Source organism: Nesoenas mayeri, assembly GCF_963082525.1.
Source record: "Nesoenas mayeri genome assembly, chromosome: 13".
Taxonomy (NCBI): Eukaryota; Metazoa; Chordata; class Aves; order Columbiformes; family Columbidae; genus Nesoenas; species Nesoenas mayeri.
In genome coordinates, this window is record NC_137550.1 from 8,374,965 (window position 1) to 8,393,692 (window position 18,728).

Below are 18,728 nucleotides of genomic sequence, written 5' to 3' on the forward strand. Positions count from 1 at the left end.
GGGGACGGCTCCGCACCTCCAGAGCTGTGGCCCCAGCCCCGCGGGCTGCTCTCCCCCCGGCACGGCTGGGCACAACCCGGCTGGGTACCCGGAGCTGGGCGTCCTGCCCCGGCTGCTCCCTCGCAGCCCTGTCTGGGAAGGCAGCTCCTCCCAAAGAGCACACACAAGCCGGCACAAAGTCTACAGCAACTCGAACCGCTGCGGCGTCCTCCCGGGGTCCCCAGAACGGTGGGGGGTGAGGGAACACGACCCAAGCAGCATGGCCATAACATCCTCCCCACAAGGCTCCAGCCTCTGCCCTTGTCCTTCGTGGGCAGAGATAGAGCCAGCATGAGCCCGAGGTCAGGCAAAGACCCCCCCAGCGTGGGGCCCCTCTGGGAACCCACTAACCAGTCTCAGAACCTACATGCAAAAAGGCTTTTCGTTTTTACATTGACAAGAAATATCAGTTGTCTGTGTTACAGAGGCAGGCCATGAAGTCTTCAACTCCAGTGCAGTTGGCTGTAAATGAAAACAAAGCAAATATTTGTTTAATGCAATTCCATCAGAAATTCAAGTTTCATATGACATACTTCGTTGACAGTAGTAGATCTTCATTTCTACTGACTTGTACCTTCAAAATTCTGAAATTATTTAAGAAATGAAGGTTTACCTGGTTAAATTACTGAGATTTCATGCCCATCTTCCAGTTAGCCAGTAAATTGTACAGCTTGTATTATTATGATTTCTATCACATCATTTAAGTGTGATTGTATCTGAATTCCACTAGGTGTCACCTCTGCGTTGCTGGCAAAGGCTACAAATCATGAAACCCATTTGAGATTCAAACCCTCTAAGAAAACCTTTTTGTGTGTTTTGCATTGGGATTGTTCCTTATTTTGGTCTACAATAGGATTTGTTTTGCGTTAATGTCAGCTCTCCTCCATCCCTTTTACTGTGTGAACTGAGCTGTAAATTACACGGCAGAAGTCAAGCGCTTACAGCATTTCACAGGCATACAGCTGTCTAAAAATTACCTCCTCATCAGCAGGCATAATTAGACAGCAAAAGGCACCATGGTTGGCACTCAAGTCTGTCATTCTTTGCTGTTTCTCTCCTGTGCGGGACTCAGACTGAATGCTGTACTCATCATCCACACAGTGAGTTACCAGCTGACCCAGATTCTGGTGCAAAGCCGCTGAAGTCTGTGATTTACGGAGATGAACCTGAAATCTTGATCTATGGTGTACAGGCAGACAAGCAATGGCAAGACACCACTGGAGACGTGGAGAGAGAACATCAAGACTGGGACTGTGCATTGCAAGGTCAAGCACTGCTATGGTACTCAGAAAAACCTAAACCAGCCAACACAGCTGAGTAGAATTTTGCATAACTTTTCACATTTAGAATAAACCCAAAAAGAAGTAGCAGAGCTCTCGGAGCAGATTCACTGAGCCCACCCAGCAGCTGAGAGGAAGAAAGCAGTGTCAGAGCAGTGGTGCTGTTATTGTTTTGCTCTTTTAAGAGGGGTTTTACACCATGAACTGGTGGATTAGCAAACTCATGACCACTGCATTATTAGCTAGAGAAACGATGCTACGAGCAGCCTCTATCTCAACAAAAGATGGAAACCTCCTTCCTCCCCGCTGCCCATGACAATCTGATCCAACATGTCCTGTTAACCTGAGATGGACTTCTTCATTTGGCAGGAGCTGAGTGCTTATGAAAACATGCCAAATGCACTTATATTAACAGCAAAAGGTAAACTTTAACCTTTACCTTTCAAAGGATAAATAATGATCTGTAAAAATCAATGCCTGGCAAATCCCTGAAATAATTCTGCTTTGGCTGAAAACCCAACAGTACTTAATTTACAGTAGACAATAAGCCAGATTCTCAGCGCTGCCAGCAGACTGCTTTACCAGAGATACCAGAAATATTGATGTTAGGACTGCTACAAATAAAGCCTAAAATGTTACCAACACTTACACCCGTGATGGCCTCAGTTTAGACCTTTAACCTGATCCCAGCAAGGAATTTCCTTCAGTTGTTTTAGTAAAAACAACATCCTACAGCCCATCAACGAAAGGGCACAGAACTTATTGCACTTTCTGTGATTTTACGACCTGGATTAATGGTGTTCCGACTCAGAACCCGCAAATGCACCTTCCTTTCACCGCTTTCGAGGCAGTGATGGAACTTCCATTTCCTTCTCCTTTCTCTTCTCCACCTTATTAGTATGTACTGATACTCTCATTTTTTTACAACACAAAATAGATTTGCCCACAAGACTTTAAAAGATAAAGAAGTTTCTTTAAATAAAAAAAAAAAAAGTGTAAAACCAGGATTTTCCAACTTTCAGATTTCCTTCTCCTTAGCATTTCAGTTTGGTTTGTAACTGTTGCTCAGGTCTAAAAGAAGAGCCTATCAATACCACTGTAATATAAATAATGTGATAACTTCCAGGATGTTTTCAATTACAGTCTTTCTTGACTGTAGCTTACCATCAGCACTTATCTGAGCTTTGCCTCTTAGAATCCTGCAATTTAAAATAAAAACTACACACAATGCTACTTCTAAAAAAGCATAGACTTTGTAAGAGCCCACTTTCTTTTTATATTTAAAATACATTTTCTGTTTATGAATGCAATTCAGAAACACTCCAAACTTTCACCACAAGGTAACTATACAGATGCATTAAAAAAAATCCTCACAAGGTTTCCTAAGTTTCAAGCATCACAATGATAATCTGCCATTAAAATAGCCACAGTACTTACTCACACAATTTTTCTTCTTTTAAGGTGTTACGCTGTGAGTTACACCACGTATTAAATTATTTATGACTCTTGGATTGGCAAATTACTTTACCTGGAAGATTATCATGGAGCCATACTGAGGGAAATATATTTGCTACCCGCCTCGTTCTTTTAACAATATATGTCATTCCTCCAGTGTGGATAAAAGCCGCCTTTATTCCAAGTTCAGAGCTACAGCAATCTTCAGAAGAAATTACCAAGAAAAGAAAATGGAAGCGCTTGTCAACATTTAAGACACATAAACAACTGAATGCTGAGCATTAACATGTCCTGGATGTTACTTTGTTGATTTCTTCCAGGAATGCACTTTTCAGTACTTCAGGGGTGAAGTTTTTTTCCCATTAGTGAAACAGGTGTGACTTAGTCATGTTCGCCAATTAACTTCTTCAATCTACTTTAGAGTAAAGGAATTGACCATTTGCCCTACAGATGAGACAACATACAAAAGTTACTTTTTAAAAAGTATCTTATCACCCTTTATTTTCAGGTGCTTCACAATAATATGACAAAATAAGGTATCACAATCAGGTTTCTGTAAATAATAATAATAAAAAAATCAACAAGTTCCAAATTTCTATATATTAATACAATCGACCATAAATAAAAAACATGCATTAAAACTATTTATATATTACAAAATATCATGTGACCCATTTCTTTAAGACATTGGATTTTTCACAAATATATAACTTATATAAAAATCACAGTATACATTCTTTTATTATGTTACTGTATTACTGCATTATGAAAGAAACTTTTAGTGACTATTAATGATACATTTGAGAGGCATTTCAAAGAATTTCACTATAAAATAATAAATCTGTGTCTTTCAATGCACCTTTTCCCATGTACTTATGTTAATTCTCCATTGCTTAACAGGCTAGCAGACTGGATCTGAAATCTTAAAGAGATCAAGTCAGGCACATATAATTAAAGTGAGGACTCACAAGCTACTCATAAAGTAGGTTTGGATTTGCTTTTTTAAAGCCATTGCATAGCACCTTTATGATAAAATATGAACACAGATTTGGCTACAGTTCCTTGGAGTGGTCTGGAACAAGCCGTCTGCAGAGTATTGTATGTATTGTATGAAACATGGAGGTTTAGGTGTGTGAACTGCAGAGGGCAGGAACCTCGTTAGACCTGACAAAGAAACACTTCACAAAACGGCAGTGGAGCAATAAAGATTCACAGTCACCATTCCAATACTTGCGCAAGAGCAGATGACTAATGTGATTTGCACTGCCTTCATTTCAGCAAATTCACCCCAAACTCCTCTATAATAATCTGCATCTTTTTTGGCACCTTTAGAAATTTCTCTCATCATCTGTCTCACATGGCTGACTCGCACAGAAGTTTATACCAGCAAAGAACTATTATAATAGATCATATTCCAGGTTTTACTAAAAAATTCTTTCCCACTACTAATACATCTATGATCTAGGACAGAGAAATATCTACTCAGAGATTGAGTATTGTCTTTCTGAAAGCAGAGAACACACCTAGACAGGATACAAAACTTTTCATACTTCTTTTGCCCTGTTTTCTTTGGCTGCAGACAGGAAAACAGTTGATATTTAGCTATATCTGTTTCAGTGCCAAAACCCAAGTCTCTAATACTAGTCCCAGCTTTTCAACTGTGTAGGGATATTAAACAAAAACTGCTGATAGAGAAACAAACAAAACATTACCTTATCCTGTAGAAAAGAATGAGAAAGGGCAGTTTTGTGTATCATATCCAGTTACAGCATGAACTTCCTGTAAAATCAGGGCTTGTAACACAAACTGCTTGTATGAAACATCTAATTGACTGTCTAACCACCGAGGTGTCCAGCGTACTTTCTGCAGACCAGACACTTTCATATGTCGCACGAGATTTGAGTTGTAATGCCCTTAATGTATGGAAAGGACTGGACCAGACCAGCTCTTGTTCCCTCACAAGTGTCCAAGGCAGCTTCTCACCCTGCTCCCAGACTAATTCCTGTGCATTGTTTCACACCATGCACCTAAAAATGACACCAGAGTAAACCCCTACAATATCCATGCAAACCCGCATCATCTTACCTTTCTTGTTGATTTGTTGTGGTAGTTTATCATTCTAGGGACATGAATTAGAACTTAAATAGAATTTAGGAGTAGAGCAGATGTTTTTTCTTTCAGGTTTTTTACCCAGAATCTGATCAAAGGGAGACAGATTCACTCTTGCATTTGAAAATGATCATTTATTCATCATTTTCACTTCCTGCCTTATGTCTTCTTCTGCTTCCCCGGAAATGGTATATGAAGCCCAGCCATCTAATTTTTCTACTCCTCTCTCTGTGATGGAACACTAAACATGTCTTGTCCAGGAGCTCTGTGAAGATTAAGTTAATATCTCTGCCTGAATTCTGACAGTTTTCTGCGCCTTAAGAGATGATTACAGAAACAAAACACATTAAATTCTAAGTCATCTGTCCCAAGCAAGTTTAACTAATAGAATTCTTCTTTAAAATAAAATTCACGTTTACTGACTTCACCTTCTGTTGGACTCCGTATAACAAAGCCCACCACTTTGCCTGAAATTTGGACTCCAAAATGTCAATACTTCACTATTTCTGACTCGCCATAAAAGCCTTACTTACTCTTTGCTCATTCACGATTTATGCCATTGTGCAGAACCTCCTCCCAGCTTCTGCTAGTCCCACCGTGACACCAGGAATACTCTTTGCTCACAAGGCAGAGGCACCTGCTTTGCGTTAGTGGCCTTAGAAGGTGGAACCAGGTTGTGAAACCTCTTCTTATGCAGAACAGGAGGAAATATCCCTTCGCATCCCAGTGCTGAGAACACATCCACATGAAGCAGCATTTCTTTTCAGGTTTAAGTTCCAACAAAACTATCTATTTGCGCAGTTTGTTCTTGTTCCTCCCATCCCCAACTTCACAACAAAGCACATGTTTCCATTAATCAAAAGATAACAGAATTCAACAGATCGAAGGACAAACTACCAGCACAGTGTCCTTCTGCAGTTTATGTACTAGGGAAGTGCCACAGTAAACACAGACGGAATTTACCTCTAAGCAGCAGGGTGATTATCATCGTATACTGATAACGAGTCGCACTGTGTTCAAGGAAGACTACCAGATCTATTCCAACCCTTATAAGAGTGTTTTTTGAAGAGAAACGGAGGATGAACAGAAGTGGAGAGAAATACACAATGATAAAAACAGTGTATGAAAGTTTCACCCTACAAAACAATGAATTTCTCATGTCGTTCATATGGAAAGAGACAGAATTTCACAGAAATCCTACCAAGATCAATGGGTATCGCATACAAACTTCTGGGAAAAAAAGTTGACTGCCTATCACTTCTGCATTTTTAATATTTGTCAGCACTTTAAACCTCAAAACTACGGGAGGTTTCCAACTTCCTCAACACTGCTAATGCATTCTATATAAAGTTAAACAGTATCCGTTTCCTGGATTAAGCAACTTGCATACAATTCCTCAAAGCAGTAGAAGTATGTGAAAACTAATGCACAGACTATAAAGGATGTTTTAGAGACTGATTGTGTGTTTTTCCCAACTTAAGTGAAATTTAAATTCACAAGAAGCATGCAGGACAAGAAGTTGTTTCCATTCACCTTTGTGAAAGAGGCAAACAACACCAAACGACTTTGCAATGAAAAAAAAGGTGACTTGTTTATACAAGTGTTAAAGATAATGTTATTTGTAGCATATAACAACCAACTTTTAAGGGTACTCAGACTAACAAGATGTTACAATTCAGTCCAGAGCTGAAAGAAAAAAGACAAAGAAGGCTCTGCAAACCCCACCCATCACATTCTTCTTTTAGATCAATGAACATCAAAACCCTATGGAGCTATGTTTACATTTTCAAATATCCTTTCGAAGTGACATTAACAAGCTTGGCACAGAGAAACCTCATTGTGAGAAGACATTGACAAATTTCATTTTCTCAGTGTCTCACTAATGACACCAACGATGAGTGAATCCTCACTGTTTAAAAGTAATGAGAAACAAACTATTCACTAAACAGAATTATGATGTTCAATACTACAAATTGGGATATAAGAAAATACCTGATTAAATTATACTGCACAGAGTATGTATTGTAAGGATTACTCCTTCCCTTCTTCCCTCTCCCTTATCTGTAACACTTTGCAAAGACTTGTAAGCAGATTTGTCTTAACTTCTAGTACTGTACATGTCCACATCTTCTGGGCTGGACTGACCATGGTCCATAAGCTTTGGATCAGGCTTAAACTTCGGTGTCTTCACTCTTCCTGTTAGAGATATTAAAGAGATGTAATTGAAAAAACATATATATATTTGAGCTGTGGGGAAAAAAAGCTTATTAACACATTTTGATTATTATTGTATTACCAAACATAAATGATCAAAATACATATATTGTCATTAAAACTATGTAAGTGATACAGGATGATGAAGGCATGTTGTAATTATTAGCATAGAGCAGTGGATGGAGAGCAGGTCTTCCTCTGACTCTCTAACACATAGAAGCATTGAAGATAATGTGGCCTGAAGCGAATGTATAATAAAAACAGATTAAAGCATTCCATGAACCAAATCAGGAAAAATACAAGTGCAACGGTATATTACAGTGAAAGAAAAAAAAAATATTGAAACCCTATCCAAATGTGTTCTGAGTAAAATTCAGAATTTTTCCCTACAAAATATAACAATATTGAAAAATAAATTCAGTTATCCTTTAACAGGTAATTCCACTATTTATCTTAGCAATTGGCCTATCAAAGTATTTGTATGTTATGTATGCTGTTACATGATCTAGTCGATTATCTCAGGCACTTCAGATGCACAAAGAACACCACTGCAGAAAACCTAGCAAAATAAAATTACGCATTCCTCTTTCAGCAATATCTGAAGATAAAGAACCCATACAGCGAAATGAACTGTAATTCAAATCAGCTGTTTTCACAAAAATCCAGCAGTAATCCTTTAAATTGTACTTCTGGTATTCTGATAACAGACAGATAATTTAAAGTAGGTATTTAACAGAAATACTTGATGATCGCATCTCATTGGTAACAATATGCAGTCCACACCATCCGGAATGAAAGAAAATATTATTGAGAATGAACAACAAATATATAAGAATTCTGATACTGTGACAGGGTCCACAGTGATAAAATTATCACTTCCCTGAGGCTCTGAGGTGTATATTGACAGTTTGTGCTGTGACAGTCTGCTCCATGTTAAAGCAAGGGTAACTACAAAATTAAGTCAAGTAAATCAGAATTTGCATTGGATTTATGTGTTACCCTGAGATAACACTTGAAATTTTTACTTCACCTGATGAAGGCACTGGATCTTTATTACTCCAAGACTCTACTGGAGAAAATTCTGTTCTGTTGAATGATCTTGACTCAATAGCAGACTCAGGTTTTGTACTAGAAATGTCTTTGTTTTTCTTATCTTCTTGGGCAACTGATTTTGACTCCTGTGGCAGCTGTGAACCAAACATTAATTTAAAAAAATGCACATGGCTATATGCTCAAAACATTATTGCAAAATAAAGATTTCAAGCCTGAAAGCTTATATTTCATGACATTAGTTTCAGATATGACATCATATAAGGATATTCAATTGGCAATGTTGAAGTCAGCTGCATGCAAGGGACACGGCTGGAAAAAAAAAAGCATGAAAGAACCCCACAGTTCAGATACAGTAACTTCAAAAACACATGGAAGGAAGCTTGCTTCAGTCTGACACTGTGTTTTTACCTGAGACCCTTCACAAGGAAGTCTCTGTTCATTTACAGATGAGGAACCTACAGTCTTGCACAAGACTGAAACAGCATTTAGTATTCACAGAACACTTGCCACCCTTAGTTAACAGAAGACGGAAAGATAAATCACGGTAACATCTTAGTAATAAAAATAATATACTGGTTTGGGAACAGGCTTCACTCCAGGGAAAAAAAATATAATAGAAGCTGTCTTTACCACAATTCTTGTTTCACTTTCATTTTTATTACATTTATCTGAATTTCATTTTCAAAATTCAGAATGCGATTTGTACTCCTCAGTGGAAATACAAGGTGAGGACTGCATACAAACAACCATAGACTTCTAAATGTTAATATAACTGAGAAACTTTCATTTTCTTTTAAAAGTGAAAAAAAAATTGGTGTCTGAAAGATATTACAAATATGACATTAAACACTGAATTTACAAAATATCAGAGGGTTTTTTGTGCCTCATTTAATGCAATCAGTAATCTTAAACAGTACAACCAGAATAGTACTTGACCTTCTCATTTACTTTTTCCTCCCTTTGAATTTCTGAGTTAGTCATTACTTCAGGAAGCCTACCTTGGTGACATCTTCCTTTTTTGCCCACAGTGATCGCACAGCTTCAAAGGTTTGATGGCTTGCAGAAAATAACTTTTTCCCCGTTACCTGTTTTTTCAGAAAAACGTAATTAAACAACAGCTTTAAAAGTACTGAGATACATGGACCCTTCAAATGAAAAGCATGTTCTTTGCATGAGGACATGCTTGACCCCATACTAAGACATTTTAATCATCTGCTTTTCAAGATCTAGCGCATATTTCTATTACATCAAGCAAATCCTAAATAATGTTTAAATTGGTATGAGAAATCCACAGGTAGCATCCACATGCTACATCTACCTACTCAAAATGAAACCAAAGCCTGATCAGCAAACAGTGTTTTGGCAATATTTGCACCATAGACTGGAAGAGCAGCTTTAAAGGTTCCAAATTTGTCTGAGTCTCTTGGAAATGATCAGACAGTAACACAAAAGGAAAAAGCCCTGAGAGATGCCCTGGCCCATGTCAGCGAGCAGTGCTTTGCCTTCCCAACTGCCAAATCCTTCTATTTTCAAAAAGTAACTTTATAACATGGCAATAACTATGGAGTCCATTTACAAATGCTCTGTAGAAACACAACACTTCACAGCTGCAACTATAAACAACTGTGCAAAAGGTGAAACATAATGTAAGCGGATTAAAACCAAGGATTTAGCTGCCTGAGACAGGTCGTAAGGGATGGCATAGCGTTCCTTTCCACCTCTCAACCCTGACATTACGTCTTATGATAAATGAGCTAAGAAGTCACGCTGGCTCTGGAGGAACCATAACCTCATTGATGGGCATGTAAGACAAAAACAACAGATTAGTTCAGTGATACAAGATCACCCCAATGTTTTAACCACAGTACAGGTCTTTGAGATATCTTCCGAAGTACTCTGGAAGAACAAAAATCCCAAAGAAAAACATCCCACTAAAATTAGTAACAATAACAACCAATTCATCATGATGGAGAGTTAGAGATTCAATAGTACAGTGTGTTGTGTTTTTTTTTTCCAATCAGATTTCAGTATAATGTTCCATAAATCTTTCTGTCAAACCTTAAAACAGATAATTTCACTAAAAGACAGAAAGTCTCAGAACCAAACACGCCTAAAGCCCCTAAATTTTCCTATCTCACTAATTTCACACAAAAGTGCAGTTTTGAAACAATAAATACAAAGTTCATCAAGGAACTATGAAGAACTCTTAGGAAGCAGTATGTGCTTTTCTAAATAGGGAAACACTGTAAAACTATAGAGAAGGAAGAGATGTATAAACTTTATATCCTGTTTTCCAATTAATTTTTTGTGTAGAAAATTACTGTGTGCAAACTGTTCTTGCATACAAAATACTAAGTATAGATCTGCTTTTCAAGGTAAACAGCCAGGACTTACTTTGCTGAGGTAGACAACTGCAAGGTGACATAATTGGGAAACAAGGAATTCTAACAAGAGATGCAACTGTACAGTACCTCAAATCACTTATCTATCAAGTTCAGAAAGGCTTTTATTTTATGTGCTGAAATAAAAGTAAATAAAAAAAATTTTCATTTATTTTAGAAATGAGGATTAAAACTTGAGAGGCTATGCAACTGCATTTTTAAATTCAGTCATTCTATTCATACTTATAGCTAAGCAATTAACACCTGTGATGCATTACATGTTTTAATGAAGATGCAGGTGAATTCTGACTCCTAGAGCCATTACACTTAATTCAAGTGAAATGGGAATGCTATGACTAAATAAACTGTTAATTCAATATTAAAATGCAAGTATACTTACCTTAGCAACGACCACTGACTGAGCTGGGTAACAAACAGAAATTCCTAAAGTTGTAAGTCCCAATGGATAAGCAATTTTCTTGAATCTAGAGCCTGTATAAAGCCAAATATTTCAAATAATTAGACACTACTGAAAAGTAAAACTAAGCAGCTGTATGAATTAAATGCAATTGTTTAACTCCTAACCATTGTTTACATTAAACTTATCCCCATAACAGCTGGAGCAGAGAACAGTGTGATTATAGTTTAGTACAGTCAGGTTTGCAGGAGATACTGATATTCTGAACACTTGTTTCTTGAATCAGAAATAATCCCAAATTCGATTTCCCACTATTGTGAAAAATTGCCTTCCGAAGTGCCTTCTCTTGTACCTCTTAAGCAAATGCCAACATTCTTCAGCATCTTCCCTCTAAATTCCCCTAATGTTCACTATATCCAGTAACCTTACCTGTTGTCTTCAATTTCCTCTCATAAATGCATTGTTTTTGAAAACCCATAATGAACAAACTGAAAACAAATGTCCCACTTTCAGTTTCTGTTGATTCCACTATTAAAAATGACTATATAATCCTGCTCTGTCTATTAGGTCTTAGCCAGCTTCTAGAAGTATCTAATAACGTCACTTCAATTTGTCAGGAAGGATTGTTTTTTAATACTAGTTACATAAGTTCTGCCTATTTTTCTGCAGTCTTTTAAACATTAAAACTACTACCTGCTACATAGTCAACACAGCAATAATGAAAATAAGCAAAAAAACCCTACCTTTTCTTGCCAGCACAATGCCAGCTAAGCCTGATATTGTAATTACACCAACTTTGGGAAGAAATTCTGGTGGTGGATTCTTCAGGTAAACATAAGCATCTTAGAATTAAAAAAAAAAAAGAAGACATAAAAAGAAGTATAGCAATTCAATATTAATACTTTTATTTTATTTCCCACTTAAGAAATAAAGATGGAAGTAAAATTACGAATATCCAAACCCAGAAACAGTCTAAGACTGGATTTTTTGTTAATGAATGAAGATGCTTTATTTTCCAGGTGTGCACCCTGCAGTCTGTGCTAGACAGAACAACAATCACGGTCCTCAAAACACAGCAAAATTAACCATTTTTTTCCTTAGATACTTTTTTTGTGTTTTGTAAAGTGTGAGTCCTTAATAAAGGAAAAGGAAAGCACAGTTTTAAGTTTACTGTAAGTTAATGTAGATTAAATACAACAACACACAGTTTGTAATCTCCCAGTATACTATTCCCCTTCCACCCTCCCTCCGGCTCTCTCCTGGAAGCAGAATTTGCTGTCTCAACCATCTTTCTAAGTTGCGAAGAAAAAAAAACAGAATGTGCTCAACTCAGGAATATGCAACTTGCCTACCTTTTCCAAACTGAATTGTATCCATTATTCCATTTCTAACAAAGACAAAAGCATCCTAAAAAAAAAAAAAAGAAGTAAAACGTTAGAAAGTAGATGTTTTCAGTACAAAACTACTCAGTTGATACATATGGCTCAGCACGATGAGACAAAGAAATATTATGTAACTTAAACCAAGTCAGATCTGTGACTTTCTACTTTCTGCATTGGCTGTGCTAAGATCTACCCCCCTTTTCACTACCATATTTATATTTTTAGGCCTTTCGTCCGTATTTCATTTTAAAAAGTCTCTTTAATATAGTAGGATCACTTTCAAAATTGACATCTCAGGAACAAAACTCTAGGGTAGCAAAACATTTGGACCCCAACTATACAACATATGAAAACTCAATTATCAAATCCAATCTCTTCTTCCCTAGAGAGACTTACCCAGTAAAACTGGCTATTTCTTTTAGTTTGTAAAAACAGTGCTCAGTTTTGCTGAAGATAAGCAATACTGATTTGGTCTAAGATCTGTGCTCAACTAGTTTGCATTACTCACTTCAAATTGGGCAGTTTATTTAATTACAAGGTTTTCTTTATCCAGAAAATAAGCTTCTTCTAGCCTATAATTAGTATCATTGTCCTCATATTGCTAAACAAATTGAGTAAATACACATTCTTTAGGAGATTAATGAAAAACAATGTCATCTTGAGTTATTTCACCAAAATCATTTGTTTGCAGTAACACAGAATTTTACCACCAGAGGTCACTGCCAGCCAACCTCAGAAACACTCGATGATCAAGGGCATGGAAAGGTTTGATACAGACTTTAACTAATTTATTTCAGTTACACAGTCACTGACAACATTTTCACAGATCAACAGAACCGAAATTTACAGAAAATACAGGAACACATTTTGATTTCTTTGCCTTTTTCAAATCATAAGGTCTACTTCATTTGTAAAAGAAAAACACAAGCATCAAATTTTTTATACTAAAAACCGCCAGGGCAAAGTTGTCATTTACCAGCAGTTGAGAGAATGGTGACAGGTACGACATTCTCTTCTATGCCTACAATATTCCGTAACAGAGATGTGAAGTATTTTCATGACTAGTTAGCAATAGTCTGCTTTAACAGTTACTTTGGATACACTCAGTTAAAGCACCTAAATCGGGTCTTTCAGCTTGCCCTTCAGAAGCAGCTCTGCCTCTCTATGGTCTGTACCTGGAATTTCAGACTCCTCAACGTCATCAGGTTCTGCTAGAAACAAATTACCTATGTAACTCCTGCTATAAAGTGAACCAAGACGTATTTCTGAACCTGACATTGTGTGTTGGCCTAGATCCAGTTTACCATCCATTGAAGGGGACCTAATTATCTCGCTGCCTTTTTGATTTGGAAAACAGGGAGAACACACGTGTTCCTCGTTCTAAGCACAGTAAGAAAAATGAGAGAACAGTTCAAGTTTTGTGTCTCAAATTATAAGGAACTGCAATAATACTCCAGAGTGAAGTATGCTGTTTTTTTAGTGTTTTGGTTTAGCGCTGACAGGAATTGTAGGAAACTTTGGAGGCAGTTATTAATATTTCTTACCTTGCACCAACCAATATAGCGGCCGGTTGTCTGTCTTACTGAAGAAAGCTGCTTCTGCAAGTGACCGGGCTGTTCTTCAATGTATTTTGATTTCAGAGGTGGTGGACAATAAATAGGAAGCTGGAAAGAAAAGCATAACTGTAGCGCAGGGGGGTGGTTTTGTACACTGGCTAGTGTTTACACTGAACAGCTTTTTTCAAGACTACAAATCCTGAGAGTTCCCATCACAGCAAACAAAACCCCTACCTCAAATTCTGCTCTGTTACATTGACAAACTTACTTTACATAAGTGCGACTACAGATTAATTCTTTAGAAATGAAAACTGAAAGTATTGCAGAGGTTCTAAGAAGCAGAATTACTGAGTATGATAAAAATATTTTTTATTTGGGAAAAGCATGAGCAAGAATAGTTAAAAGATGCAATGTATTATTAGAATGTGTACACTAGAAAAAGACTACCATTATCAGTAAGTATTACACACTTTCTACCTTTTCTGGCTTCAGTATGGAAATAATGTAATAATGAAAATTAGACAAAACTTGACTAACTTGCTACTGTAACACTTTGTGTTTTATCTGTGCTACAGCGGTCGTTATTTAGGAAGGAATTCTTATTATCACACGTTACTTAGCTACGTATTTTATTTACTGGGTGATAAAATTCAATGGAAAGAGATGGTATTGTGCAGATTCTTCTACTATTACTTTGAAGACTGACAAACACTAAGATTCTTACCTGATGTGGGTTCACCAGCTGAACTTTTGATTCCTTTTCTGCAGCTGCATATACAGTGATACAGGCAAAGGGCAGAGCAGAAGCAGCAGCTGTCAGCTTTGCCACCTGGGACAGACAACGAAAAAGGGACTCAATGCAGAAATACAAATCTCACTCCAGTAAAGCCTGGATTTTACTATTCTGCTGTGCTTGATCAAATATGAGATTAAACAAGTCACTTTTAAAATACCATATGGTTTAGAAACAACTTCTGTCTTATACAAAAATGTTCTAAAATTACAATGGTATAGAAAAAGCTAGAAATCACTGACAACGGTTGTGCCCAAAATATCAGGAAGAATTTTGTGTCCAAAGCCATGGTGATGCTTCCATCATCCCTTAAGGTAAATTAAGCTGTAATTGATTCAAAATGTGGGTACTCCAAGTCAATGAATGACTCTTGTTTCAGAAAAAAAAGCACCTCAGTTTTATTTACAGGAATTCTCCATGACATCAGACGAAATATCACCTTTCCAATTCAGAGAACGGTTCAACTCCTGTCTGTTTGGAATAATCTCATGTCAACAATACACAGAGATACATAACAATTACTGGAATTAACCACCTGCTTACCCTTTTGAATCCTGTCTGGTTACAAGTGAATTAAAGAAACATAGGTTTGGTCATGAGTTTGATGTCTACTTAGAAGTATTTTATTTTTCCCAGAAGCTATATGAGACATGACGGTTGTTAGAAGCTTCTAGGCTGAATCCAGTATTTTAATTTGGGTATGTATTTATTTCTAAGTCTCTAATGACAACTACAAAAAAAAAAAAAATCCCACAAAAAACCACACGCGAGTGCAATGGAGCATCCTTCTACTTCAACTTACTGATACTCCATGGATTTGTTTTGTAAATTTGTCTGCCAGATGGTAACGCGCAGAGAGTGAAAAGAAGAATAAAACTCTATTAATTTTCCATAGTAAATAATAAAGAACACAAAGTCTCACCACTTCACCAAAGGCATTGAATCACTCCTATTTATGTACTAAACTACCCTACATCAGGACCATCCAGGCATACAGCAAATACAAATACAGTTTCTTCTTTCAGGTGGTTGTGTCATAACAAACTAAGGTAAAATGCTTCATTTTCATCCTTTCGGCTGTCCTCACTTGCATAATCCTTTTTTCTTTGCAGATATATACACATTTAAAATGCTTCACAAAAGTAAACATGAAGAGCAACATATTCACCAATTTGACTACAAAATCTGGAACACCTGACAGGACATTTGAGTGAAAGCCTGGCTCTTTACAGGCACATTTTTCCCTGTTTAAAGGCACTACATTATCTCTACAATTAAAGATATTTTAGATACTCCTGACCCTGTTGGATTTTAACAGTGTGATTTTAACACCCCTGTTTTTAGTAGTGGTGTAACGCTACTACACTTCACAATGCCGGTACCAAACCAGTATCTTGATATTTCATCTCTCGAGTAAGGAAGGGAAGGTGTTTCAGAAGCTGTGAGAACAACCAGAAGATAAATACTTATTCGCTGCCGTACAATTTAACTGCTTTCCTTAACCAGCTCGTTCTACCTCAAATTCTGCAACGGAGAAAGCAACACCGACACCTCTTACTTTCCTATCTGCTCCACCTCAGCCCCTCGGGCCGCAAAGACCCTGATCCCCCATCCCGTGCTGGCGCAGGGCGGTTGTTCAGCGCCGGGAAGGGCTGAGGTAACACCCCCAGCGCGGTGCTCAGCACCCGGGCCCGCCCGCTGCCTCCAGGGCTCCCCCGACCGGGGCAGCCGCTTCAGCGCTGCCCGGAGCTCCCGAGCGGCGGGAGAGCCGCAACAGACCCCACAGGGCTCCCTCCGGCTCCCCCAGAGCGGAAAGGGGAGCCCCGGCCATGGGAGCCGCCGCAGCAGCGGCGGCCTCCCCCCCGCCAGGCGGCACTCACCTTGGCCGCCATGTTGGGACAGCCCCGTACGGCGAGCGGGAAGGGGCGGGCGCTGCGTCCCCGGCGGACTGACCGGCCCCTCCGCACTGGCCGCCCCCTCCGCGGGGCGGGCACCGACCGGGGCGGGCGGGTGGAACCGAGACCGGGGCCTCAGTACCCTGAGGGGAGGGAGGGGCAAGCGCTGCCGTTCCCTGATCTCCCCGAATTAACAGTCGCTAGCACACACACACAGAAAGGCACAACATTTAAGTGCAGATAATTCGTTTATTGAAGTCCAAATTTACAACTAAAGTTTACAATTTTTTTTTTTTCCCAAAACAAAAGCTTTGTTTGAATTTAGGAAGAATAAATGTTCTTTTTTTTTTTTTTTAAATAATGTACAGACTATATCTCTTAAATAAGTTAATATCTTTGAAAAAAGAGCAATATGTTCCTTTTTTAATGTTGCAGTGCAACTTACAACTTACACGTCTGTGCAATGTACCATGAGGTATATGCCCAGTGAGCAACACACAGTGAAGTTTTCCATTCATAAATTTTCGTTGTAGACACACAAAAAGTTAACAAGTTAATCTGTGATAGAAAAAACGCAGCCGGTTACAGTAATTCACACAGAACTCATCTGAAAAGGGGGGAAAAAGAAACCTAACGTTCACTGCCTATAGAAACTATTGGGTCATCTCTCAACATAGACAAGTATAAAATTAAAAATACTGTTGTGAAACTGAAGAAATACTGTATTATCCAGGGGTTGAAACCTCGTTTTACCTGTATTGATCTAGAGCAGTTAATTTTCTCTCTCTGTAGCATCAATGAACTGAGGGGCTTTGCTACGGTACCGGCAGAGCATCTGCTCATTAAAGCGCTTGAGCGACATGGGGATTATAGAAAAGCTGCAGAACGCTCCGAAACGGTGATATAACTATGACATTTTTTTTTGCCATTGCCTCTCAGTTCATCTCACAGCTGATTAGAATAAACAAGGCTGAAACATGGAAGGTTACTAATATTTGAAGCTTTGACACTCCAAACTTTTCAAGATGGCTGTAAAATACTTATTTTTCATAATGACAGAAAACATGTATTTATTTAAGAAAGAGTCAACCACAACATAACTTTGTGATAAATAACAGTTCTGCCTCTAATACGTATATACAGACTGCTTGTAAACAAAAAATGCCCACAGGTCATGGAGTCTCCATGATTTTTATACAAGGCGCTATAGATTTCTTTGTTGTTGAAAACAGTCCTAGTGAAAGTTTGGTTTATAACCTCCTATTGCTACCGAAACAGTAAGAATGTTTATATTTACAAAGAAACAAAGACCATGGAGACCCCACAGCGTTATTTGCTAAAGATTTTAAGTTAGTGGGGTTTTCAAAATACACGTTGTGTCAGCATGTTCTGATTTAATGGACGGTACAGGTTGAACACCAGCAGGACGATACTCTAGCGCTTTGGTATTTCAACCCCTGAATATACAAAGACATGACTACAGCCTACTTCACAGTTTAATGCAAGTAAAGTGCAAGCCATAGTACAAGGGTGTCATACATTTTCATACATTAAGCATTATCTAAAAAAGGCTCTCTATACAAGTTTTATTAGCTACTTTAGTAAACTAGACAGAAGTCACCTATGGCCCAGCAAGTAATGGTCTTACAAGGATATTTTCTTTGTAATACAGTATGTGTCAAATGTAAAAAGTTTATTAATACTAGTGCATTTCTCTTATATCCTAACCTGTTTTCTTTTCAGATTTTTAAGCTGAAATCCTTGTTTCTCAGTAAAACAGAAGTCTTAACTGGTAACAGGGTCTTACTGATATTTTGGCCAGTGAACAAGATTGGCTAAGACATATTTGTTTCATGGTTGATAGTGAAAAAGATGCAATAGAGTTAATATGTATATTATGGCATCCTTATTTAATCTGCAGCATTCGGACAGATTCATTTACAGTTAGTAGAAAGATTTGTATTGATACCCTCACCAATGCCTGAGAATGAACACTTTTCTAGAAATGTGAGGACAGAAGCTGGAGGGCCTAGCTGGTCAAACAACAGTTTGTCGGCTTTTTAATAATTTTTACAACATTCCTTTCTCTCAAATACTGCTCATACAGTGGCATTAATGCATACAGCAAAGTCCCTAATTGTCACTTACAACAC

The 18,728-nt window shown here is 37.9% G+C and overlaps 1 protein-coding gene across 1 annotated transcript; it reads right to left on the reverse strand.

Annotated features, from left to right (window-relative positions):
* Positions 1-5,945: 5,945 nt before the first annotated feature.
* Positions 5,946-18,056, reverse strand: APOOL (apolipoprotein O like). Its single transcript, XM_080352810.1, has 9 exons — positions 16,561-18,056; positions 14,612-14,716; positions 13,876-13,995; positions 12,302-12,356; positions 11,693-11,791; positions 10,932-11,023; positions 9,149-9,235; positions 8,128-8,284; positions 5,946-7,079 (listed from the first exon to the last, which is right to left on the reverse strand). The coding sequence occupies exons 1-9, from the start codon at positions 16,570-16,572 to the stop codon at positions 6,982-6,984; spliced, it is 825 nt and encodes a 274-aa protein (XP_080208936.1). The 5' UTR covers positions 16,573-18,056; the 3' UTR covers positions 5,946-6,981.
* Between the last annotated feature and the right edge of the window lie 672 nt (positions 18,057-18,728).

Excerpts from the sequence above, each read along its gene's own strand:
- APOOL (XM_080352810.1), bottom strand. Across the intron at positions 11,024-11,692 it reads CATTGTGCTGGCAAGAAAAG|GCTCTAGATTCAAGAAAATT; the intron begins GTAGGGTTTTTT and ends GGCTTTATACAG. Across the intron at positions 9,236-10,931 it reads AGTCAGTGGTCGTTGCTAAG|GTAACGGGGAAAAAGTTATT; the intron begins GTAAGTATACTT and ends CTGAAAAAACAG.